We start from the raw sequence: 27,875 nt of genomic DNA, 5'->3' as shown, positions 1-27,875 counted from the left end.
CTCTCATGTCACACAAATAAGGTCGGTATTTTCGGAGTTATGGGAGTACGGTACTATCCGGGGCCCGGCTAGCAGGTTTGAGTCTTAAGGACTGGCTTGTCACCTATTAACATCTGGAAAGAACTCGCCGTTTTCGAAGAGACCAGGCCTGCTGCTATAGGATCGGGACCTGGTGGAGTTCCCGTCGCGGTCGGTTCGCCTGTTGGAAATGTTAACTCGTGTAAACAACACTCGGATTGGCCATCACCTCTTGACAGACGGGAATTTCCGCAGCAGACTTTGAGAGGAGCGTCTGTCCTGACTGGCCCTCTGCTTGATATATTCCGTGGTGGTGTATGAGACTGTTTTTCTGCGTGCTGTCGACTAATTTGGATTTTCTCTCAATCTTCACAGTTTCCATAGGAAATCTGACAGCTTGGTAACAGGCCAGGAAATTAAAGGATAGTTGTCACACTGTTTATGGAACATTACTCATTTTGTTGCAGACTAGGGAATCCATGGACGAAGACGACCGCTTTGGGACAGCATATGCTCATCCTGACCGGTGTCTTGTGGGAGGAGATGCGTCTGCGAACCAACCTGGTGTTCACCGTGGAGCACATGCGGCGAGACTTCTTCCTGGTGAAGGAGTGTTGCACACGGCTGCAGGACTCGGTGAAGGCTCGCATCAACGGGCAGCCCAGCCGCGATTTGGAACTCAAGGACCTCCTCTCGTCGTTCACCACTGACGTTATCGGGATGTGTGCGTTTGGTATCGAGTGTGGAGCTATCGACGACCCGAATTCACAGTTTCGACGCTTTGCCGATATGGTAAGCTTGAGATAAAATTTACTATGATCCCAACAGATTCACTGGGGCCACATCGTTCAAGTGTATGTGCCACTGTTTTGTACTAATACTTATCACATTATTTTGCTTTAATTTACCCCGCTGTGACACCTTTTGAATACATACGAACACCACATATTAATATGTTAAATAAACGATGAAACAAAAACATTTTTGGTAGGAAGCGGTATTATTGTTTCTCAAAATATTCGCCAGTTGTGCGCACACTTCCACTCTGATGTTGGTGCTTCAAAAACATGGTTTTAGAAGGGTTCAACAATTTCCTGGTGTGATAAAAACCGCTGTCAACGCAAAGTTTGTTGACCAGTGGTGATTCAGGTTTCCAGTTCGACGACTTGACTACTGGCAGAGATAACTGCTTTAGAATGGAGCTATGACCTCGATACTTGTCACAAAAAACGAAAGGTAAGTAAATAACATAAAAACCACGTGTAGCTGTGGAAGGTCTATTTCCAAAACAAAAAAAAGGAGGCGTCAGGCGATAAGTTAGGTAAATAAAAGCACTCCGTCTTCAGGCCACAAGTGGCCCATCGGGACTATCCGACCGCCGTGTCATCCTCAGATGAGGATGCGGATAGGAGGGGCGTGTGGTCAGCACACCGCTCTTCCGGTCGTTATGATGGTTTCCTTTGACCGGAGCCGCTACTATTCGGTCGAGTAGCTCCTCAATTGGCATCAAGAGGCTGAGTGCACCCCGAAAAATGGCAACAGCGCATGGCGGCTGGATGGTCACCCATCCAAGTGCCGGCCACACCCGACAGTACTTAACTTTGGTGATCTTACGGGAACCGGTGTATCCACTGAGGCAAGGCCGTTGCCTTAGGTAAATAAGAGCACCAAGATACTAATTCGAAGTTATTCTCCGCTAGCATTGTCGCAATGAAGGCCGATGCGAAATTTTCGGATGTTTAACATTATTTCATCTATGACTTGTGGTCTGTGCACTACCTGACAAAAGAGGTGAAGCAGCCAGAGGGGAAGGAAGAAATGGAACCTAGCATCACCGTATGAGAGGCTATGTGATTACAAAATCGAGTCAAATTTGCGAAGAACTTGGCGGTATGAGCCCATTTAACATTCTGGCTTGCACGAATGTGCCAACTTCAAGATCACCAATTTCAGAAATACTTCCGTGCTGTACAATGGCAAGACTGCCGGCGTTTATGCGCTACTGTGTACACTGAAGAGCCAAAGAAACTGGTACACCTGCCTAATATCGTGTAGGGTTCGCGTGAGCGCGCACCACGCAGCACGACGTGGCATGGACTCGACTAGTGTCTGAAGTACTGCTGGAGGGAACCGACACCATGAATCCTGCAGGGTTGTCCATAAACCTATAAGAGTATGTGAGAGTAGAGATCTCTTCTGAACAGCACGTTGCAAGGCCCCCAGATATGCTCAATAATGTTCACGTCTGGGGAGTTGGATGCCCAGCGGAAGTGTTTACACTCACAAGAGTGTTTCTGCAGGCACTCTGTAGCAATTCGGAACGTGTGGGTTGTCGCATTGTCCTGCTGAAATTGTCCAAGTCCGTAGTAAAGCACAACGCACATGAATGGTTGGTTGGTTTGGGGAAGGAGACCAGACAGCGTGGTCATCGGTCTCATCGGATTAGGGAAGGATTGGGAAGGAAGTCGGCCGTGCCCTTTCAGAGGAACCATCCTGGCATTTGCCTGGAGTGATTTAGGGAAATCACGGAAAACCTAAATCAGGATGGTCGGACGCGGGATTGAACCGTCGTCCTCCCGAATGCGAGTCCAGTGTCTAACCACTGCGCCACCCCGCACGGTGCACATGAATGGATGCAGGTAATCAGACATGATGCTTACGTATGTGTCGCCTGTCACAGTCGTATCTAGTCGTATCACTCCAACTGCACACGCCCCACACCATTACAGAGCCTCACCCAGCTTGAACAGTCCCCTGCTGACATTCAGAGTCCATGTATTCGTGAGGTTGTCTCCATACCGGTACAAGTCCATCGACTCGATACAATTTGAAACGAGATTCGTACGACCAGGCAACATGTTTCCAGTTGTCAACGTGATCAACAGTCGAATGTTGGTGTTGACGAGCCCAGGCGAGGAGCAAAGCGTTGTGTCGTGCAGTCATCAATGGTATACGAGTGGGCCTTCGACTCCGAAAGCCCTATCGATGATGTTTAGTTGAATGGTTGGCACGCTGACACTTGTTGATGGCCCAGCATTGAAATCTACAGGAATCTGCGGAAGGGTTGCACTTCAGTCGTCGACGGTCCCGTTCCTGCAGGATATTTTTCCGGCAGCAGCGACGTCGGAGATTTGATGTTTTATCGCATCCCTGCTGTTCACGGACACTCCAAATGGTCGTACGGGAAAATCCCACTTCATCGTTACCTCGCAGATGCTGTGTCCTATTGCTCGTGCGCCGACTATAACACCACATTCAAACTCACTTAAATCTTCAGAATGAGATTTTCACTCTGCAGCGGAGTGTGCGCTGATACGAAACTTCCTGGCAGATTAAAACTATGTGCCAGGAAGTTTCATATCAGCGCGCAACCCGCTGCAGAGTGAAAATCTCCTTCTGGAAACATCCCCCAGTCTGTGGCTAAGCCATTTCTCCGCAATATCCTTTCTTCCAGGGGTGCTAGTTCTGCAAGGTTTGCAGAAAAGTTTCTGTGAAGTTTGGAAAGTAGGAGACGAGGTACTTCCAGAATTGAAGCTGTGAGGACAAGTCGTGAGTCGTGCTTGGGTAGCTCAGTTGGTAGAGCACTTGTCCGCGAAAGGCATAGGTCCCGAGATGGAGTCTCGGTCCGGCACATAGTTTTAATCTGCCACGAAGTTTCACTTAAATCTTGATAACCTGGCATTGTAGCAGCAGTAAGCGATCTAACTGCGCCAGACCCTTGTTGTCTTATATACGCGTTGCAGACCGCAGCGTCGTATTCTGCCTGTTTTTTCGGTGCTTCAGTGTAAAAAGCTACTTCTAATGTAATTATTACAAAGATGACCGTGGCGACGAAAAATAACGTCAAGCTGAACGGAATTGGATGCTTCACTGACGTGGTTTGCCCATGTCTTTTCGTTGGAGAAGTACTCAATTTTGCCACTAGTAAACCTGATTCGTTTTCCGGCTGGTTGTCTGCTGCCATTGCACGGTGCGGAAGTATTTCTGAATTGGTGATCTTGAAAGTTGTATATTGCGACAAGCTGGCCCACAACTGTTGTGACTGCTCCTTTATATCGTGGATACTGGCACTGGGAGAGAGTTTGAAACGTCCCCTTTGAACATTTATACAAGACTGTGCTTAAACTGACACACAATATTTTTTAGCGCAACGCAATATGAAACGTCCCCTTTGAACAATTATACATGACTGTGCTTAAACTGACACACAATATTTTTTTAGCGCAACGCAATCTGACTTTCAGATATCCCTACAAAGGAATGGCCCTGACTAACATTAACCTATACCTTTCACAAATCACTTACCTCACAAAAATTTTCATTACTCGAACTACTGCAATACAGCGAGCGCCACTACTGCCAGCTAAATAAAAGATTCAAACTACGGAAGGCACTAACTACTAATAGGCATAGTTAGCAAATGAAAGATTTTGATAGAGAACAAACAATGTATTTACCTTAATATTCATAATTGACATCCAGTCTTACAAATCTCAAAACTCCGCCATCTCTCTCCCCACATCCACCACTGCTGGCGGCTCACCTCCAACTGCGCAACGCTAAGCGATGTTCACATCCAGCTGCCCAACACTACAATGGCAGACAACAATGCAAACTAGCTACAGACTGCACACAGCACAGCCAGTGATTTTCATACCGAGCGCTACGTAACGTTGCCGATAAGAAAACATAAACAGCCTACTTACATAGCCCCCATGCTCCCCACAAAAAATTTTACAAATTGTTTTGGGCAGTGGCCAATAATGATTTGATAAAATTTTTCATAATTACAATAACAAAGAAATCAAATGCACACACTTATTAATACAATGTTGGTCAAAAGCTAAAATTTTCTCACAGTCCATAAAGACAGTTCTGATCTTTCATCACAGTAAAACTGCCGTTCCTTTTCTCAAAGTCTGAGCAGTAAAAGAAAATGCACACGGAAGTAGTGGATTTCCATGCAGTCTTGAAGAAGTAGTGTTGTCCTTCCAACGGAAAGACAGTGCTGACTCTTGACATGCTGACAGGTAATGGGCCACAACAGAGCAAACCCACCGCAGAGTCAGTCGAAGTTGATGAATATTGGTAGGTATGTTAAGAAAACATAAACAGCCTACTTACAAGTTGATGTCCAAGGTGCTCCCTCAAATACTCTGTCCAGAACAGATATAGCGATCTTGATTGCCACTGGAGTATCTCACCATCACGCAGAAAGTTCATAGACACATGTCCCATGTGTAGAGGGGCGTTGTCTCGTTGAAAAACGGCGCTATCATACTGTCGCATGAGAGGTAACACGTGAAGTCGCAGGATCTCCGTGATGCACTGCTGTGCCTCGGAGTCCCACCAGCCTCGAGCTAAAGTCGTGTCCGTTTTTTTTTTCCCTTTCAAGAATGTTGGAAGTCTTGGACCACTCCCCAGATCACCGCCAGACTCGCCAACGATGGTCACTCAGGGTGGTGCACAGCCGCGAGTCAGCACTGAACACCCTGCTCATGGGACGGTAATTTCCTAGCCTCGATGCTGCTAGTCTCCGACCACGGATGTGCGATGATACAAGGAGTCACAGTTCGTAGTGACAGACAGTAAATCAGCGAGTAGAACAGAAGTGATATCTGGCGTTCCGCAAGGTAGTGTCAAAAGCCCTCTGCTGTTCCTGATTTATATAAATGATCTATGTGATAATCTGAACAGCCCCATTAGATTGTTTGCAAATGACGCTGTAAGTTACCGTCTAGTAAAATCATCAGACGATCAAAAAAAATGGTGCAAATGGCTCTGAGTACTATGGGACTTAACTTCTGTGGTCATCAGTCCTCTAGAAATTAGAACTACTTAAACCTAACTAACCTACGGACATTACAGACATCCATGCCCGAGGCAGGATTCGAACCTGCTACCGTACCGTCGCGCGGTTCCAGACTGTAGCGCCTAGAACCGCTCGGCCACCCTGGCCGGCCGGCCGAAGTGGCCGTGCGGTTCTAGGCGCTGCAGTCTGGAACCGCGAGACCGCTAGGGTCGCAGGTTCGAATCCTGCCTCGGGCATTGATGTGTATGATGTCCTTAGGTTAGTTAGTTTAACTAGTTCTAAGTTCTAGGGGACTAATGACCTCAGAAGTTGAGTCCCATAGTGCTCAGAGCCATTTGAACCACCCCGGCCGCCTCAGGCGATCAATTCCAATTAAAAAATGATCTAGAGAGAATTTCTGTATGGTGGGAAAAGTGACAATTGGCACTAAACAAAGAAAAGTGCGAGCTCGTCCACATGGGTACTGAAAGAAATACGATAAATTTTGGGTATACGATAAATCGCACAAATCTAAGGGCTGTCAATTCGACTAAATACCTAGGAATTACAATTACGGGCAACTTAAATTGGAAAGACTACATAGATAATATTGTGGGGAAGGCGAAACAAAGACTGTCTTTGTTGGCAGAACACTTAGAAGATGCGAGAAACCTACTAAAGAGACAGCCTACATTACACTTGTCCATCCCCTGCCTGGAATATTGCTGCGCGGTGTGAGATCCTTACTAGGTAGAATTGACGGAGGACATCGAAAAAGTGCAAAGAAGGGCAGCTCGTTTCGTGTTATCGCGCAATGGGGGTGAGAGTGTCACTGACAGGGATACGCGAGTTGGGGTGGCAGTCACTGAAACAAAGGCCGTTTTCTTTGCGGCCACGCCCGGGTTCCCGGGTTCGATTCCCGGCGGGGTCAGGGATTTTCTCTGCCTCGTGATGACTGGGTGTTGTGTGATGTCCTTAGGTTAGTTAGGTTTAAGTAGTTCTAAGTTCTAGGGGACTGGTGACCATAGATGTTAAGTCCCATAGTGCTCAGAGCCATTTGAACCATTTTTCTTTGCGGCGAGATCTGTTTACGAAATTTCAATCACCAACTTTCTCTTCCGAATGCGAAAATATTTTGTTGACGCCCACCTACGTAGGGAGAAATGATCATCATAATAAAATAAGAGAAATCAGAGCTCGAACGGAAAGATTTAGGTGTTCCTTTTTTTCCCACGCGCCATTCGAGAGTGGAATGGCAGTGAAGTGGTATGACAATGGTTCGATGAATCCTCCCAAGCACTTCAGTGTGAACTGCAGACTAACCATGTGGATGTAGATGTATTCCTCGTCGGGTGGTAGGTGCAGATGTACCTGGTATACACAAAGGGAGTCTTCCCACATGGTAGTCAGAACCTTGGCTACTAGTGTGGCTCACGTTCCCAGGCTGTTCCACAACGAGCCACTGTCACATCCGGATGATGAACAAACCTGGGTACTGTACGATTCGAACAGCTGGAAGTTGGGGCTCTTGATTGAGCGAGCTGTAGATTGAGGCCCCTTTCAAACTCTGTCAGATGCCGACAACGCTGTCTCATGCGAGTATGTATGATCTAGTCCTTCATCGTGATCACATCGTTGACACCCCTTATATAGCTTACTGTTGTGTCGGCAGATTAGCCAACACAACGTACACTAATTTATAGAGGAGGCCGAAATGCACGCGTCAACTCACGCAGGTGGGCGGTAGGTCTGAAACAGGATACGTAATGAATGCTATAAAGAAAAGTAGGTAGCTGCTGGAATACTTAACTTTAATCCATCATTTGTATACAGCATTCTTGATGATACAAGTGAGACTCTCTCTAGAAATGGTTAATGGCGCCTTGCTAGGTCGTAGCCATGGACTTAGCTGAAGGCTATTCTATCTCTCGGCAAATGAGAGAAAGGCTTCGTCAGTGTAGTCGCTAGCAAAGTCGTCCGTACAACTGGGGCGAGTGCTAGTAAGTCTCTCAAGACCTGCCGTGTGGTGGCGCTCGGTCTGCGATCACTGACAGTGGCGACACGCGCGTCCGACATGTACTAATGGACCGCGGCCGATTTAAAGCTACCACCTAGCAAGTGTGGTGTCTGACGGTGACACCACACTTACCACGCTTCGTAACAACACTAAACACGAACAACACTAATGCAATTATGGTGGCCGTTCTACATCACGAATCTAATCATTTACATACACATCAGTGGTATGTACATGTACGAAGTTACGATGACAACCGACTATGTTTTGTGGTGGCTTCCGTTTTTTGTTAGGCGATGTACGTTGTTGTGCACCATTCAGCATTAACTATTCTCCGACCTTTAAAGCTGCGATGGGGACAAGCCCAGAGGAACCAAATAAACAAGCGATAGTTTTCTTGGTGGCGCCTCGCGAATCAACCACGTTTTTTGGTTTCGGTTGACCTTGGTTAACATAATAGTTTCAGGTCCTTAGATTTCGCCTCCTGTTACTATACTGTATACGGATTTCACTTTACCTAGTCGAATTGCATGGACTTTTCCTTACACGCATCGACATTAAACTGTTTTTGTTTACACTGAGCGTTTAATGGAACGGTATTACGAAAAACGGAGCATGTAATCTGAGGGTCTTTTCACTATCATCACAAAGACCTAACAACAGTGCTACTAATCACATTTTCCGAGTTTTAGAAAGAAGTCGACCAAAATCGGTTGTAGTTCCAAAACAAGGTAAGCTTGGGCAACGTGATTGAAGCGATTGGACATATAAATCTTTACACATATTGAATACTCCACTGCACTTGATTCTGCTCGAACATATAGCTGTGTAGGTCTCTTCCTGATGGATTTCACAGAATGTGTCAATTGGCATAAGGAAACCCTCGAACATTTCGACCAACGAAATGCGAAGTCTGTAAACAAAACGTTAGCGGGCGACGAAAATAGGGTACATGAGTGTGAACCGGAAACTAAGCAGCAGTCAGATATGCGTGTGTTCCAAGATTATCCGAAACCAACAAAATCGCAATGCACATTATAACACTACTGGCCATTAAAATTGCTACACCAAGAAGAAATTCAGATGATAAACGGTTATTCATTGGACAAATATATTATACTAGAATTAACATGTGATTACATTTTCACGCAATTTGGGTGCTTAGATCCTGAGAAATCAGTACCCAGAACAACCAACTCTGGCCGTAATAACGACCTTGATACGCCTGGGCATTGAGTCAAACAGAGCTTGGATGGCGTGTACAGGTACAGCTGCCCATACAGCTTCAACACGATACCACAGTTCATGAAGAGAAATGACTGGCGTATTGTGACGAGCCAGTTGCTCGGCCACCATTGACTAGACGTTTTCAATTGGTGAGAGATCAGGAGAATGTGCTGGCCAGGGCAGCAGTCGAACATTTTCTGTATCCAGAAAGGCCCGTACAGGACCTACAACATACGGTCGTGCATTATCCTGCTGACATGTAAGGTTTCGCAGGGATCGAATGAAGGGTAGAGCCACGGGTCGTAACACATCTGAAATGTTACGTCCACTGTTCAAAATGCCGTCAATGTGGACAAGAGGTGACCGAGACGTGTAACCAATTGCACCCCATACCATCGCGCCAGGTGATACGCCAGTATGGCGATGACGAATACACGCTTCTAATGTGCGTTCACCACGATGTCGCAAAACATGGATGCGACCATCTTGATGCTGTAAACAGAACTTGGAATCATCCGGAAAAATGACGTTTTGCCATTCGTGCACATAGGTTCGTCGTTGAGTACACCATCGCAGGCGCTCCTGTCTGTGACGCATCGTCAAGGGTAACCACCGCCATGGTCTCCGAGCTGCTATTCCATGCTGCTGCAAACGTCGTCGAACTGTTCGTGCAGATGGTTGTTGTCTTGCAAACGTCCCAATCTGTTGACTCAGGGATCGAGACGTGGCTGCACGATCCGTTATAGCCATGAGGATAAGATGCCTGTCATCTCGACTGCTAGTGATACGAGGCCGTTGGGATCCAGCACGTCGTTCCGTATTACCCTCCTGAACCCACCGATTCCATATTCTGCTAACAGTCATTGGATCTCGACCAACGCGAGCAGCAATGTCGCGATACGATAAACCGCAATCGCGATAGGCTACAATCCGACCTTTATCAAAGTCGGAAAAGTGATGGTACGCATTCCTCTTCCTTACACGAGGCATTACAACAACGTTTCACCAGGCAACGCCGGTCAACTGCTGTTTGTGTATGAGAAATCGGTTGGAAACTTTCTTCATGTCAGCACGATGTAGGTGTCGCCATCGGCGCCAATCTTGTGTGAATGCTCTGAAAAGCTAATCATTTGCATATCGCAGCATCTTCGTCACGTCTGTTAAATTTCGCGTGTGTAGCACGTCATCTTCGTGGTGTATCAATTTTAATGGCCAGTAGTGTATGATTACACTGTACGAGCGCACCAGTGCAATTCGTGTGGACAATTTTGTTGGCTTAATTCTTTTTATGTCAGCAGCGGTCGATCGTGCACCGCCGCTTTAAAACCCAAATATGTAACACCGAAATGTTCCTCAAATCAGTTTGTAGTAGATCGGCGCATAAAAAAATAAAAAATAAAAAACGCACAAGTACGAGTAGGATTCTCTCTCTGAACGTTCCTTACAAACTTAATTAAGTATACAGAGAGTTCATCTGCACCTTTCGATGAATGAGTTTGTTACTTTCAAAATGTGACATAAATAGTCGCATCTATTGTTTGCAAGGACTTAGAATGTTAAATTTTTTCACCGCCAATGAACTAGATTTTAGCAGCTGACATACATTTTTATTTGATATCTCCATCTGTCCCTGAGAAGAAGGTGTCTCATCAGCGGTACAGACAGTTTGACAGCAAGTAGCACCCAAGGTGGTGTAGCGTTTAGCGCATATGCCTAATGAGCAGGAGACACAGGTTGGAACCCCTGCCTTGGTACAAATTTTCATTCACTGCTTTAGTCTGTATATATACATCATAGGTGTTTGGGACTTGAAAAAGTGTCTGATACCATATAGTTTCATTTGATTAAAGCACCTGTGCCTGGGTTTCAGGCGGCATTCCCCGTTTCGTTGGATGGTGAAGTGCTATTCCAGTACAGTTGGAGAACCTTCGCCATGCTGTTCGAGTTTAGGGGTAATACCAAGTGGGCTGAGGAGCGAATGGGAATTTGGTTTGAAGAGGGAGGGGTGTTACGGTAGTCCGTGCAGTAGTGCAGTTGTGCGGGGCGACTGTGCCAGGTGGCGCAGTGGTTAGAGCATCTGCCTAGTGAACAGGGGATGTGGTTTCGAGTCACAGTATTGGCACAAATTTCCATTCGTTGCTTCAGTCTGCATATATACTTTATCTGACGAGTGAGTTTGCGAATGTCAAAATATGTCACATAAATGGCCGTATATTTTGAGCGCATTGATTTAAAAGTTTGAATTTTGTACGCCACCGTGGACCTTAGTATTTGGCACAAATTTCAGCTTGTTACCTCTACCCGTGCCTGAGAAAAATGGGTCTTAACAAACGGACAAGCAGCTCGATAACAAAGTGATCCTACAAGTGTACCGTTTTCACCGACTGAGGTACGGAAACCTAAAAAAGACATATAAATCAGTAAAAATCTTGAAAATATGTGAAGTAAATAGATAAAATCCTTTAGGATAACCATGCTTACGAAACCGGATATTTCAACACGAATTTTTTATTTTTATTTTTAGAAGGGAGTAAATGTCTAGAAATCGTGAGAAAAGTTCAATATCAAATGCACTCCAGTATCATGTTGTAATTGACTTCACCTGATGATATAATTAACGTTTAGAAAATGCTCGTGTTTTCGTAATAAACTAACCATAGAACTGCAGCGGTGTTTTTATTCAACACATACGAGAATGATGGCTTCATATAGAGTTTTGGATTGAACAACTGAACAAAGATTAATTTATGCAATGTGAGCAGAGCATACAATGTATTTTTGAACAATGATCATTCAACTACACACCAATTCACAAAATCAGTAGCAAGTATTCAGAGTTCGGAAGCGTAGCTGCCCGCTACTCACAGCGGCATAAACTAAAGTCTTTGATCTTCAAAATATTTCGTTAAATGGGAAACTAGACCATAAATACACTAACTCTAACATTAAATGCAGCAATAATTACAGTTACAACTGTCTCAAACTATGCAAAGAAAATTAAAGTTCATGTAGTCGTACAAAAATGGATCAACGAGAAACACTCGAATTATTCTAAATCATATTAATGGAAGTTAGAGGTAATGATATTCTAACAGTTCGGTCCCAAATATTTATGTCTTCCTCTCCTACCAGTCATTTTGAAAGTCACTCATTTAGGATCTAATTTATTATCCACGTGACTATCCTTTCATTACCCTTATAGGGCAGGCTGTGTGTGCGTATTTAGGTTCTTTATCGCTAGAATTTATGATCCAAAATGGCTGCCACAATCAAGCAAGTCTGCCCAAGACCAGTTCCCCACTACGACGACACAGTGGACATGACCCAATGTAAAAACGGCTGGAAATTAAAAAAAATTCAACTGAGATATATTGCTTATTGCACTGCCTATTTATTTAAGAACTTTTTGCGTGCCTCTTGATTTTCATGTGGTAGTATTAAGTTATAAAATATGCTACAGCCAATATTGATAAAAAAAAGGGTTACCATACTTTCAATTACCAACTTTCAACTAATTTTCAAAGTTGTCCAAACACCCCCTTGCATCTGCTTTTCAGTATCATCCAACTACTATTCAAGATCGCCATCCCAAGACACATGCAGATTATCGTAAATACGGGACGTTCGTGATCAGAGATCTAAATTTTATTTGCGTGTTATGATAAGCAATGAGTGTGTTCTGTACATACACTGTCACTCCCGACCGGAAAATTGCTATTTAGGAAGAAAGGTAGTGGCACTTATTTATTAATGCTATATCATCCTGAACTTATAGCATTATAAATAGACAGCTATACTGTCTCCCTCCCTCCATGGTACACCCTCCAAACATGCTCCACAGCCGCACTCTATTTGCGAGATATTTGATGAGTGTGATGCGCGATTAGATATCTTTAATCGTATATGAAGGGCTTGTTTCAATAGACGTACAAGTCCATTACCTCCACTTTTCTGCCTATAATGCTTCTGAAATTAATGATCCAAACAAACAGAAAGAAAGGTACATCTCTAGTAACAAGCCATATGCTTCAATATTTCTGGTATCTCAACTGCAGATTTTTCAGAGCTCATTTAACTTTAGGACTCTGTATCTCAAAATGAACAAAAATGGACTTGTACCACTATTGAAATAAGCCGTTCATATGTATTATGACAAGCATCATGTAAGTGAAACTTCCTGGCAGATTAAAACTGTGTGCCGGACCGAGACTCGACCTCGGGACCTTTGCCTTTCGCGGGAAAGTGCTCTACCAAGTGAGCTACCCAAGCACGCCTGACGACCCGTCCTCACAGCTTAAATTCTGCCACTGCCTCGTCTCCTACCTTCCAAACTTCACAGAAGCTCTTCTGCGAGACAAGGTACTTCTTCGCCATCCCTAAAAGTCTGTAACGTCGTCATAGTCACCCTGAATGTGTGTGTTTTTTTTTTAACATATCAGTACTACATGCGTGATTGGAGGGACTCAGACAAGTTCCTAGATAAATAGACCATGCAATATGCTAGCTAACTCACTTGAATTTCTTTTTTAAATTTCCCACAATTTCTACTCTGGGATACTTCCATTGTGATGCCATAATGGTGGACTTAATTGGGGTGGCAATGTTTGATTGTGACAGCCATATTGCGTCATAAATTATAGCGATGAAGATTCTAAATAAACACCCATAGCCTGCCACATTTGGGCAATAAATTACTGTTAATGCTTGGAAATTGCACGCATGAAGTTATTAAAACTTCCTTGAAATGTTAAAGAGTCTAACACCTGCAGAAAATTATTCAAAACTTTTAAGTCCAACTCACGTGGCACATCGGTCACTCACTTTAGTCAATAACCCGAAACAAAAGGGTCTGCCAACCAAAGATCTTGTGATCACCACTGCTCACTCTTGAATGCTATTAATGAAGCCATGCATTACTTCATCCAGTTTAGGTACTTCAATAATGACCACTATTCAAATTTAAAGTTAGTTACACCTATACGTATGATAGGAGAAGACATGGAAAAGTATTGTGATCATTTTGCAAATTGTCATAAATATCAGTGTGGTATTAAACAGATTATTAACGAAGTTCACGAATACATTTTTACATCCGATTTTACAACATGAGAAATCTTACTCATGAAATAATAAATTATAGTTGACCATTCACAAGAAAATTACCTGTTGGTCTGGGAAACTCATGCCGTCTTCGTATTAAGTGCAACTGTGGAGATTTTGTAGCATTGGCACATTTGGATATCAGCTTTTAATCAATCGTCTTCAATTCTTTGTGCTAACAGGTGGTTTGTAACCTAATTTGTTGTAAAAGACGGCTTCGATCTCAACTTTTCGGTTTTTATTCAGTACACGATGTATTTTGGACCCTGTGGGTCCATCTTCAGGTGTAATTCGTCTTAATGCATGCTTTATTTTTTCTCTTGAATGAGTCGAAATGCGTATTCCTGTCACAAAAAGGTTTGCTGTTAGATTACGAATTTCGCAATCAAACGCGGAAAATATGTGCGAAATACTGGAAAAGATGAACAGTTAAACTTACTAAATGATCCAAGAAAAGCGTTTTGAGCATTTTAGCACCAGTATATGTTTTTTTTTCTCCATCGTTTTCGTACATATCACTTCATTCAAGAGGGTCGTTGGTATACATATGTTTGTAAATACTCGATAGAGGTTTTTGTATATGGTGTGGTCAAAGATGAATTTTTCATGGTGATAAAAACATACTTCTTAAGCAATTGATACACGCACGAACCAATTGAAATATGCAGGAAATAACTTTGTAATAGATCTTTAAAATTACTGAAACAGCTGTGGTTTGCGAAATCTTTTGTTCACTTAACATCGATTCTGGTTTTTTGATTTTGTGGGGGTATGTCTCGAGTTGTTCTAACAGATTTAGGGTCTTACAATTGGCTTTATTATGTAATACTGCCTAATTGTTTTCTAGATTGTTGATTACATGGTTCAAATGGCTCTGAGCACTATGGGACTTAACTACTGAGGTCATCAGTCCCCTAGAACTTAGAACTACTTAAACCTAACTAACCTAAGGACATGACACACATCCATGCCCGAGGCAGGATTCGAACCTGCGACCGTAGCGGTCACGCGGTTCCAAACTGACGCTCTTAGAACCGCACGGCCACACCGGCCGGCTGTTGATTACATGTTTTGTTTCCTACATATGTTGTGCAATGACTGATTTTTGAAAGTGGTTGAGCCTGAAAGCATTTACATGTTCTTGAAAAAGGGTTTTGAAGTTTGTGCCTGTTTTCCCTATATAGTAGCCATGACAACTGGGACATGATACTTTGTACATTCCACTGTTGTTGTATGTTTGCGTATTTGATTTTATGTTATGGATGAGTAAGTTTTCTAATTTATTATTAGTTGAGAATGAAACTGTTCTTTTTTTTTTTGGAAAGGTTAGCTATTGTTTGTGATATGGAGCCCAGGTATGGGATATTTTTTCTTCTTTCATAGTGTGGCCATTCGTTGTTTTGCTTTTGTGTATTTGTCTGTCTAAATTGTCAATTGTTGTCAATTGTTTTGGCTGTGTAGCCATTGCTTATGGCATTGCTCTTTGTTGTATCTATCTCATTCTTGAGGGTGTTTTCTTCTAAATCAAGAGAGTATACACTGTGTAGCATAGACTTAAGTACAGCATGTTTCTGTGTGATGGGATGGCATGATGAGTTGTCCAGTGTTATGTCTGTGTATGTGTGTTTTCTGTGTATGCTGAACTTACGTTTTTGTTGATGGTTGGTGATTTTAAGATCCAAGAAATTTATGCTTTTTTTGTCCTTATGTTCTATTGTGAATTTTGCGTTTTTGTGAAAAGAATTGAATTCTGCTAGTAGTTCTCCGATCTCATCTTTTGTTCCATCAAATATAAGCAAGGTATCATCAATATATATCCAGTAATATATTATTTTACTTTTGAATCTATTGTTTTCATTAAATAACTTACTTTCCAGATAATTGAGAGATATATCTGCCAGAAAACATGATATGTTATTACCCATGGCAAGACCTTCATTCTGTTGGTAAACTTTCCCATTAAATATAAAGAAATTGTGCGTCAACATTAGCTGCAACATGTTCTTGACTTCTAATATTTCTGCAATTGACAACTTTTTTTGTTTTATTAAGTTTTCAAAGAGTATGTCTATTGTTTCTTCAGTTGGTACATTTGTAAATAGGCTAGTTACATCAAAAGAGGCAAACCTGGAACCTGCTGGAACATTTGTATCTTTAATTTTAGTTGCTAATTCGTTTCTGGTCTTAACCGAATCAAATTTTTTCAAATTATATCAAATGTATATCAAATGTATAGTACTGTTTCAGAATTTCGTTCAGTAATTGGGTGACTTTGGAAGCAGTGTATTCTTACCATTAACAATAGGCCCAATGGAACTTGGGGTTTATGGGTATTAGGTTGAGGTCTGTCTTGGGGCTGTGGGATTCATTAAAATGCATGTTTTTGCTTGTTTTTCTGTGAAGAGGAAATGGCATTTATTAACCATTTTTCTTTGTTTTGGAATATTGTAGTTGGATGTTGCTTGAGCTCTGCAAAAGAAAAAATAAAGCATGTATTAAGACGAATTACATCTAAAGATGGATCCACACGCTCCGAAATGCATCGTGTACTGAATAAAACACGAAAAGTTGTGACTGAAGGCATTTTATAATTCATACGTTGATTGTATTGAGCACAGTCACGTTTGAAGCTGCGAAATATGGATAAAATTAAATCTAATTTGTTGTGGTGATTATGCATGTCGTCAACTTTTCTTATGACATTATAAGTTGATATTGCTTCAGTGGGTTATTTGTTATTAATTTTATAATTTGTTGTAATTAAAAACAATATCAACTTTTATAATAATGATTCTAGAGTCAAGATTTTCGTTGCAATGTGCTCGTGTCATTGCTGCGATTTTTTTGTGTATTTGATTTTTCTGTTGGTTTTTGTTTGATCTGTAATGTAATATCGTTGAAAACACACTGACAGGAAAAAATTGCAACACCAAAAAGTAATTACTGTGCTGAAATTTCTGGAATACATTTGTCTAGGCAACATATTTAAGTGATTAATATTGCATAATCACAGGTTAATGTAAGCGCGAGATAAGGCTTTCCAAATTTGAGCAGTGTAACCGCCAGAATGTTGAGTGCAAGCGCGCAAGCGTACAAGCATTGTGTTGTAAGGTGCCGTACGTTAGTTTGTGGGATGGAATTCCATGCCTGTTGCACTTGGTCAGACAAAGCAGGGACGGTTAATGCTGTTTGTCGTCCGAAGATATGTCCATTTGGATACAGATCTGGTCATCGAGCAGGCCAAGGCAGCATATCGACACTCTGTAGTGCATGTGTGATTACAATATCGCCAAGGAAGTCGTTCATCATGACAGGAGGAATCACCAGATTGACGTAAAAATTGCCAGTCAGGGTGTGTGCGATAACAACATGAATGCTCTTGCTGTCATACGAAATTTCACTCCACACTATAACGCCAGGTGTAGCTGCAGTGTACCTAGCACATAAATTGATTGGTTGCAGGCCCTGAACTGGCCTACTTCTAATCGAAACACGGCCTCCACTTGCGCCGAGACAGAACCAGATTTCATCAGAAAACACAACAGAACTCCACCCGGCCCTGCGATGAGCTCTAGCTCCACACCACTGAAGTTCCAAATGGTGGTAGTTTGGGGTTAGTGAAATGCACGCTACAGGGCGTCTTGCTCGTACCTGTCTTTGAAGTACCCGGTTTGTAACGGTTTGTTGTGTCACTGAAGTGCCAACTGCTGCTCAAATTGTTGCTGCAGAAGCAGTACGATGCACCAGAGATATACGCCGAACACAATGGTCTTATCTGTCGGTAGGGCCACATCCGGAGCGAACGTACAGTCCCGTGACCACCGGGGCCAGCAATCATGTACAGGAATCACATTCCTGCCAAGTCCTTATGCAGTATCGCAGAAACAGCATCCAACTTCTCATAGTCCTATATACAACCTCGTTCAAATTCAGTGAGGTGTTGACAATGGCGTCTTTGCCGCCTTAAAGGTATTCTTCACTGACACCAACTAATCACGTCCCATCTCAAAGGTAACTAACGCTCTCGACCGTTACAGCGTGTGTACGTGATTTGCATCCTCATAGTGACGCTACTAGCGTCTTAAAATAGGAATACCTTCCAAGGCTTAAATTTCATTTTAACTTCTTCTTGTTTTGACCACATGACGTTTATGTTTGTTTAACCATAGCCATTGTACTTTGGCTATGTTTTTAGACTTGCTGTCTTTATATTGCAATCTGCAGCTTTATTAAAACCTAAGCATTAGATGTATTCCTGTTATTGACGGTAAATTTGATTCCTGTGTCGTGCCCTTTACATCTTCTGGAACAATTCATTTTCTAGCTCAAATATGAACATTCTGTCCAGTTATGGTGTAAGTTAGCAATCAGTAACGAGACTGACTTTCTGCGCTGGACGAACTTTTGCAGGAATAGATTTATTACTTCAACTTATGTACTCATTTTTCTGATTTTTCCTCATTGCCAACACGTACCTTCTTCTTTAATTTCGCATTTCTTTCTACTCAAAATGTTACAAATACCTGCATCCTCTACCATTTCATCTAACAGTAAGGAGCAGCGGAACATAGAACATGGTAACAGCTGTGGCTGCTAAAGCACATACCATCTATTGATTGCATTTGGTGTTACAATTTCATTCGTGGCAGTCTGAGCCTATTATACGTTACTGGGCTTGGCATGTAGATCCCATTTCACATAAAACCTCAAAATTCCTTATTTTGGCATTTAGAACCTTTTTTTCCTTTCATCCCTTCAACTATACGTCACTTTTAAAACAGAAAATATGTTTTTTCCTTTGTTTTCGCTACCCCTTGTGAGAATGTGCCAGTTACCTCCTAAAGGCTCGTCCCCACTGAAACAGGGAATTAAGAGTCGCTAGCTCTGCCGGCAGCAGTCTGGGAGGATAGTGAGGAAATAAAATACTCACCGTGAAAAAACAACTGGACTGGTCCTCAAGGTTAGGCGTTGGGGACTGCGCTTAAAACCGTTCCCATAAAAAGAAACTTGTCACGCAACGTCAGAAATATGCTTCGGATGCCGGCCGCAGTGGCCGAGCGGTTCTAGACGCTTTTAGCCTGGACCCGCGCGACCGCTACAGTCGCAGGTTCGAATCCTGCCTCGGGCATGGATGTGTGTGATGTCCTTAGGTTAGTTAGGTTTAAGTAGTTCTAAGTTCTAGGGGACTGATGACCTCAGATGTTAAGTCCCATAGTGCTTAGAGCCATTTGAACCATTTTTATGCTTCGGATGGAGAAGACAGCTTGACGAGGCCAGAAACCGAATGCGCCTTGTGAGGCCAAGAGAGTAATTAAGAGTACGTTTTGGTTACACTATAGTGATTTGTCGGGTGTTTACATCTTTTGGCATTTAATAATTCCTTGGAAACGTCTTGATCACTAAATATTTTATTTATGACACGTTTCGAGTAATCATCACCAGATAACTGTGGCCAAAATTAACGCAACGGCAAAATTAGTGAAATTGATGTATAATTACTACAAGGTCAATGTAATATCAGGAAAGAAAATACACATTGAGCATAAGTACATACAATATGCTTAGCAAAGTTCATACAAGTGAACAACTCAAGAAAAATGTACACTCTCATGTACAGTTGCTGTTCAGTGTTATTTCAAAAGATGCCACTCTGAGACGTCGCATGTCAGACTGGGGACGGCAGACTCGAAAACCGTGCTACATCAGCTTGGCGCCAGATGCCGTTAATCTCAAAGATCGAAACATACCAGGACATGGCGTTTACAATATCCAAAACATCGTCAGTATCCCTCAACACATTACATCTACACTCCTGGAAATTGAAATAAGAACACCGTGAATTCATCGTCCCAGGAAGGGGAAACTTTATTGACACATTCCTGGGGTCAGATACATCACATGATCACACTGACAGAACCACAGGCACATAGACACAGGCAACAGAGCATGCACAATGTCGGCACTAGTACAGTGTATATCCACCTTTCGCAGCAATGCAGGCTGCTATTCTCCCATGGAGACGATCGTAGAGATGCTGGATGTAGTCCTGTGGAACGGCTTGCCATGCCATTTCCACCTGGCGCCTCAGTTGGACCAGCGTTCGTGCTGGACGTGCAGACCGCGTGAGACGACGCTTCATCCAGTCCCAAACATGCTCAATGGGGGACAGATCCGGAGATCTTGCTGGCCAGGGTAGTTGACTTACACCTTCTAGAGCACGTTGGGTGGCACGGGATACATGCGGACGTGCATTGTCCTGTTGGAACAGCAAGTTCCCTTGCCGGTCTAGGAATGGTAGAACGATGGGTTCGATGACGGTTTAGATGTATCGTGCACTATTCAGTGTCCCCTCGACGATCACCAGTGGTGTACGGCCAGTGTAGGAGATCGCTCCCCACACCATGATGCCGGGTGTTGGCCCTGTGTGCCTCGGTCGTATGCAGTCCTGATTGTGGCGCTCACCTGCACGGCGCCAAACACGCATACGACCATCATTGGCACCAAGGCAGAAGCGACTCTCATCGCTGAAGACGACACGTCTCCATTCGTCCCTCCATTCACGCCTGTCGCGACACCACTGGAGGCGGGCTGCACGATGTTGGGGCGTGAGCGGAAGACGGCCTAACGGTGTGCGGGACCGTAGCCCAGCTTCATGGAGACGGTTGCGAATGGTCCTCGCCGATACCCCAGGAGCAACAGTGTCCCTAATTTGCTGGGAAGTGGCGGTGCGGTCCCCTACGGCACTGCGTAGGATCCTACGGTCTTGGCGTGCATCCGTGCGTCGCTGCGGTCCGGTCCCAGGTCGACGGGCACGTGGACCTTCCGCCGACCACTGGCGACAACATCGATGTACTGTGGAGACCTCACGCCCCACGTGTTGAGCAATTCGGCGGTACGTCCACCCGGCCTCCCGCATGCCCACTATACGCCCTCGCTCAAAGTCCGTCAACTGCACATACGGTTCACGTCCACGCTGTCGCGGCATGCTACCAGTGTTAAAGACTGCGATGGAGCTCCGTATGCCACGGCAAACTGGCTGACACTGACGGCGGCGGTGCACAAATGCTGCGCAGCTAGCGCCATTCGACGGCCAACACCGCGGTTCCTGGTGTGTCCGCTGTGCCGTGCGTGTGATCATTGCTTGTACAGCTCTCTCGCAGTGTCCGGAGCAAGTATGGTGGGTCTGACACACCGGTGTCAATGTGTTCTTTTTTCCATTTCCAGGAGTGTATTTTTTAACAACAAGCGTCATATCGTCAATGAAATAATATAACAACGTAGTATACATTATGAATAAAAGCTATCGTGGGACATATATAAAGAACGCAAAGCATACTAGGCATTCTGACCACCTATTCCATCGAGACAGGAATGTAAAGGCCATCATTATAAAAGAAGCCGATATGAATTTTTTTCATTACTTTTCAAATAAAGCGAGCCACTGTCAGCCTATGAGACCATAGACGGGGCATGTCAAAACAACCACATCCTCATCATCAATAACAGATTTTCTAGGTGCTTCAGCCCGGAACTTCGCTGCTGCTACGGTCGCAGGTTCGAATCCTGCCACGGGCATGGCTGTGTGTGATGTCCTTAGGTTAGTTAGGTTTACGTAGTTCTAAGTCTAGGGGACTGATGACCCAGATGTTAAGACCCATAGTGCGTAGAGCCATTTGAACCATATGAACATATTTTCTAAACGTTTTAGGCTGGACTCGGGATAAACAGAGAGGGCGGAGGGCTGGTGGGGAGTGGATCCACTGAGGGAATGGAATGGGCAAATGAGGCGAAAGTAGATGTGATTCTAGGGAAGTGAATAGGAAAATAGGCGTGGGATGTTGGATAGGGGGGAAGGAGGAATGTGGAGGAACGAGGAACTGGAAAGGTAACAGGATGAGATGTAGGAGAACAAAAAAGGAATGGGGAGAATATTACGCCAAGGTACACTTTCATTGAATTTCATATAATAATATTTAAAATTATGTTAAAAAATAATGACCATATTTTTATCTATATGACATACAGGGACCAATATATAAAAACACCATGAACATATTTGGTACATAACACTTTTCCAAGTACATAACCATCTTTTTATTACATATATCTGTATGTGCATGTGAAGTGACTATTGAGGAACAGGAGGTTCTGAAAATTGTGGACACTTGCCTGTGTGAATGAAAATTTGATTAAATATTTTACACTGTTCTGGTGTAACACTGATGATTTCATTCCAGTATAAAATAAAATTAATATCTTCAGTACACACATTCCGTCCTCAAATATCCTTCACAGTTTTCCAAATAGTACAATTTTGTTATGAGAATTTCCTAAGCGTTTACTTTGAGTATGCTTGCTTGGTTCACCTAGGTTCGAAACTAGGATTTGCAAAACAAATCGCCTGACGCCTGGAAAGTGTAATGTGCAATATTGTTCTCCACAGATTTTCGATAAAACCAGGAAGGGGTCGCTCCGCGGTATGATCTTACTCATGCTGCCGCAAGTATCCATGCTCCTCGGTAGCAACTTCTTCTATCCTCATGTGATGAAATTCTTCAACAGAGTTTTCACCGAGACCATCCACTACAGAAAGGGGAAAGGAATTATCAGAGACGACTTGATGCACATGCTGATGGAATTAAAAGAGAAGGGACTCAAGTCAGGAAAAAATGGAGAAAGTATAGGTAAGTTATACATAGTTATACCTAATACTTCTTACGTCCGATCTGTCATTCTCGTTATGTGATCCAGCTCCTCATCAGTATATTGCATGAAATTCGTGATAGCTAGTGATTTGTCTGTTATTTACATCCCCATAGTAGGGGATTGGCTGACAGCGACCACGTTACTGCAATTTAGCCTTTGAATATAAAAATTGAAATACATTCTGGTAATTAAAGTTATAACTTTCGACAGACTGATGCGAAGTATTCAACAAATTTCGGGCTTGCAGCCGATCGTTGTTACTTCATCGACGATTGGACTGCGCACGTGCCTGTCATCTCCAGGAGAGCCATCGAAGACTGACTTCTATCAATAGACTGGGGGGTCTCTGTCTAAGCAGCACTGATCTTTCTTTTAAAAACTTTGATGTGGTACTTCTTTTTGCAAAGGACCCTCTCGCAGATTCTTTGGCAGTAATTGGCAAAAGGTTTGGCATGCTCTATCCCCAATCTGTTTTATGTTCAAGCAAGAATGTTTTGAACAGATTGATCCCGTCGCCATGTGCAGCCCTTTGTCTCCCTTGGTGGGCAATCTTTTTATGGGACGAGAGAGCGCTTGAATCAACTGCCCTTAAACCAACTGTATTTTGGAGGTATGTGGACGATACTTTCATAGTGTTGCCTCGTGGAGAAGATGAATTGATGGAGTTTCTTCACCACCTCAACTCCATTAATATCAACATTCGGTTCACTATGGAAGCAGAGAAAGATGGTTGTCTACCTTTCTTTGATGTCTTAGACGAAAGAATGATGTCTCTCTGGGGAATTCAGTTTACCATAAGCCCACTTATACTAACCTGTATTTGCAAGCGCCAAATTGTCTTCACCCATTGCAAGCTGTGAGCGTGCTTGAAACACTAGTACACAGAGCTCACGCTATCAAGAATGTAGATAGTTTGCCAAAACAGCTCGCCCACCTAAAATGGATATTCCACCCAGCAGGTTAACAGGGCACCGTCAGTTAAAACCAAGAATCAGGTAATGGACAAAGAAGAGGATACACCAACTATATCTTTATCGCTTCTTCCGCAACATCTCGTTAAAAATAGCAAGAATCCTCTGTAAATTTCATATGAAAGTGATTTTCCGTCAACAATCTAAGACTGCAGTCCTTCTGGGATCAGCGAAGGACTGCATGCTATTGTGGAAGGCCGGAATTTACAAAATACCTTGTGAGCATGGTGTGGTTTAAATAGAACAGATCACACACATACTGTGAAAGAACGCTGCGCTGAACATTAACCCGCACTCGCCTTTTGCAACCAAGTAAGTTCGCTGTTGCCATAGATTGTATTTCCACTAGACATTCAATGGAGAATGATAGAACTATGACTCTGAGTACAACAACACCTTTTAGGGACTCCATTACGAAAGTATCCGTAGAAATATGGCTGACAGAAAATCTGAGAAACCGCGATACCGGCTACCAGTTGGACAGTGCGTGGAACACCATCTCCACGATTTTTTTCCAATCGAAGGCCACTGAGTGCGCCATCGACCGCGGAAAGCGCTTATGCAGAGGTTCCATCATCGAGGATGTTGCCGCCGGTAAATATGGTCCGTCTGTCTACTTGGTTTTGTCGGTTGCGCGGAGTACTCGCAGCGCCCTATACACTGCGCAACAGAGCAGCTCCTCGTCAGTCTTCGATGGCTCACCTGAGGACGACTGGCAAGAGCCCAGTCGAAACAGCGGACGATGAATTATCGTATTTACTCGAATCTAAGCCGCACTTTTTTCCGGTTTTTGTAATCCAAAAAACCGCCTGCGGCCTAGAATCGAGTGCAAAGTAAGCGGAAGTTCTGGAAAATGTTGGTAGGTGCTGCCACAACTAACTTCTGCCATCCAATATATGTAGCGCTACACAGGCGTGCTTTGCAGGCACAAAGATAAATACTGGCGCCAAAACCTCTGCGTCAGTAAATAAATTTTAAAAAAAGGTGGAAGACGAGCTATTTTCTCCGCCCCAAGTATCGACCACTGCATTTTCATACATTATCCAACGAAGTAAATACAAATTCCGTATTGTTCATCTTCGAATGTAGCAGCATTTCGTTGTACTACGAAAATCCGACTGGCAAGACTGTTTGGGATGTTTGTCAATATGGCCAACTCTAAGTTCTGAATTTCTTCCTACCCGTGAGAAGAGATGGTTGCTAATAGGAACTTTTATGAATTGTGAATCACATGCAGTATTCTCTTCACCATAAGAATAATACGAATATAAACATTTTGCCATGTATTCTTTCGTGTTTGCTGCTATCTCATTTAAATCCTGTCTGCCTAATAAACTACGAAACTAGAGTGAGGCAACAGCAAACGTGGAAGAATATACATATCATGTCATGTTTATATTCGTATTACTCTTATGCCTAATAGTGACACAGTCAGAAATGAAGCACGGCAATTGACTAGATTTTTAAATCTAAGATGACTCTAATTTCTGTGCAGAATGTAATGTACTAAAGAGGCGTCTACAAAGATTTTCAAACGGAGAAACATTTTCGCTAAACTCTCGTTCAGAACATCTTCTATCATACACAGTCTATTATTTGGTTCTTGTTGATCATTATCAAAGAAAGCAACAGTGTAAGTAACAGCAAATAGCAGCCTCTTGCCATTGTTTCGCTAATGAGACGATTCCTCTCTCTCTCTCTCTCTTTTTTTTTCATTGTAAGCGGCGGTAGCGTGCACAAAAGCAAGCCATGCCGCGAGCAGCGACAGGTCGTAAACACACATTATCAGAATGCGACAAACAATGCATGACACAGTACAGTAATGCATTTTCAGCTTAGGGCGACATAAATACCTATAATAAAGAGAACGGCACTTATCAGATCAAAGAAAAATAAGCAATCGATTCAAACCAGACGAAGCACGTGCAAAAGGAAGGGTACCCTTATAAATACGGACGGAACGCCTGACGCATAGCAATGGCTACCTGGTAAAGCTTAACTGCGAAGCTTACGACTCGAACCAAACTACTGTAGCTGTATCGTCATTCATTCGACCTAAATTGTGTGTCATATTACAATGGACCAACTTTGTTTCGATTTGGAGGTGCGGCCTAAAATCTTTCTCTCCCCTTGAATTACGAATCTCGAATTTCAGGTGCTGCTTAGATTCGGTAATTTTTTTTTTTTGCCTTGATTTTGAGTCTCATTTTTCAGGTGCGGCTTAGATTCGAGTGCGGCTTAGATTCGAGTAAATACGGTAAACGACGACCGGCTGCAAGCCCGAAGTTTGTTTGGAGATTCAGTTCGCCGGGAAAATTTTAAAACTCACGTGACATAAAGAGTAGTACATGCTTAGATGTGCTCATGATTAACAACAGAGCGCCACCATACAAAATAGGGAGGAAAAAAGCTACATACACTCTACGTGTTGGAGAGGAGTACGCAGCGGCCTTCTCTTTCAGAAACACCATTTGAATGTACTTTTTTGTGAGAAGATGGTCTTAAATCTGGTGTAGGAAGTAGAGATGTCTGCCAGAACATGTCGCGTGTGATTACGCAGGTAGAGAGCAATACTGGAACGAATTCAGCGGAGCATACTACTGAGGCTCATCGGTGCCCGCTCGCACTACACCTGTCGAGGGTTTACTGTTGATTCTCGGGACATGTGCAGTGGATATCATGGTACGTTACATGGCAGCGCTGTACTGGCTGGGGCGTGAACAATACGATAGTGCGTACGAGACTACAAGAAGGCATATTACTGGTAAAAGACATTTACGAGCCTGGAAGTCAGATGAATGGCATTCTAACTGGGACACTAGGAACACTGTAACACGTGTTTTCAGCATATTACCAAGCATCAGGAACAGGCCCAAACTACGCGACATTGCTCCTACTAGAGGCATGGTGCACTTATAAACAGGTCACGGTCCATATCCCAAACATTTCCATCGAGTGGGATGTAGTAACACAACAATCCATAAATGTGGAGAGGAATATTCCGGTGATCATGTTTTCAGATGCCCCCTTCTTCAGGTAATACTGCAGACAGTTAGACTGCGACCTGGAAAGAACTGTAAGAGACCGAAACTTCTGGACTATAGTTAATATGATTGCGCATCGATTATCTAAAAGGCAACTGCTCAGCTTTCTGTCTAAGATTGAGTGGACGCTCCAAATATCAAAATAACGTCAACAGATCAGAAGAACCGTTTCCTCCGCTATAGAGAATGACAGGCGTGTATAAATATAATTAAGGAAACTATATACAGGGTGTTTCAAAAATGAACGGTATATTTGAAACGGCAATAAAAACTAAACGAGCAGCGATAGAAATACACCGTTTGTTGCAATATGCTTGGGACAACAGTACATTTTCAGGCAGACAAACTTTCGAAATTACAGTAGTTACAATTTTCAACAACAGATGGCGCTGCGGTCTGGGAAACTCTATAGTACGATATTTTCCACATATCCACCATGCGTAGCAATAATATGGCGTAGTCTCTGAATGAAATTACCCGAAACCTTTGACAAAGTGTCTGGCGGAATGGCTTCACATGCAGATGAGATGTACTGCTTCAGCTGTTCAATTGTTTCTGGATTCTGGCGGTACACTTGGTCTTTCAAGTGTCCCATCAGAAAGAAGTCACAGGGGTTCATGTCTGGCGAATAGGGAGGCCAATCCACGCCGCCTCCTGTATGTTTCGGATAGCCCTAAAGCAATCACACGATCATCGAAATATTCATTCAGGAAATTAAAGACGTCGGCCGTGCGATGTGGCCGGGCACCATCTTGCATAAACCACGAGGTGTTCGCAGTGTCGTCTAAGGCAGTTTGTACCGCCACAAATTCACGAAGAATGTCCAGATAGCGTGATGCAGTAATCGTTTCGGATCTGAAAAATGGGCCAATGATTCCTTTGGAAGAAATGGCGGCCCAGACCAGTACTTTTTGAGGATGCAGGGACGATGGGACTGCAACATGGGGCTTTTCGGTTCCCCATATGCGCCAGTTCTGTTTATTGACGAAGCCGTCCAGGTA

The 27,875-nt window shown here is 43.4% G+C and overlaps 1 protein-coding gene across 1 annotated transcript in view; it reads left to right on the top strand.

The window, feature by feature from the left end:
• The window catches only part of LOC126162984 (cytochrome P450 6k1-like), a 121,417-nt gene that overhangs the window by 47,539 nt on the left and 46,003 nt on the right, over nt 1-27,875 (top strand). The window contains exons 2-3 of the mRNA XM_049919840.1: nt 486-810; nt 22,597-22,837. Coding sequence (XP_049775797.1) covers nt 486-810; nt 22,597-22,837 — 566 coding nt within the window. The remainder of the gene's footprint in view (nt 1-485; nt 811-22,596; nt 22,838-27,875) is intronic.

The sequence above is a fragment of the Schistocerca cancellata genome, chromosome 2 (assembly GCF_023864275.1).
Source record: "Schistocerca cancellata isolate TAMUIC-IGC-003103 chromosome 2, iqSchCanc2.1, whole genome shotgun sequence".
NCBI lineage: Eukaryota > Metazoa > Arthropoda > Insecta > Orthoptera > Acrididae > Schistocerca > Schistocerca cancellata.
Note: the sequence above shows the minus strand (reverse complement) of the source record. Positions and strands in the feature narration are given on the sequence as shown.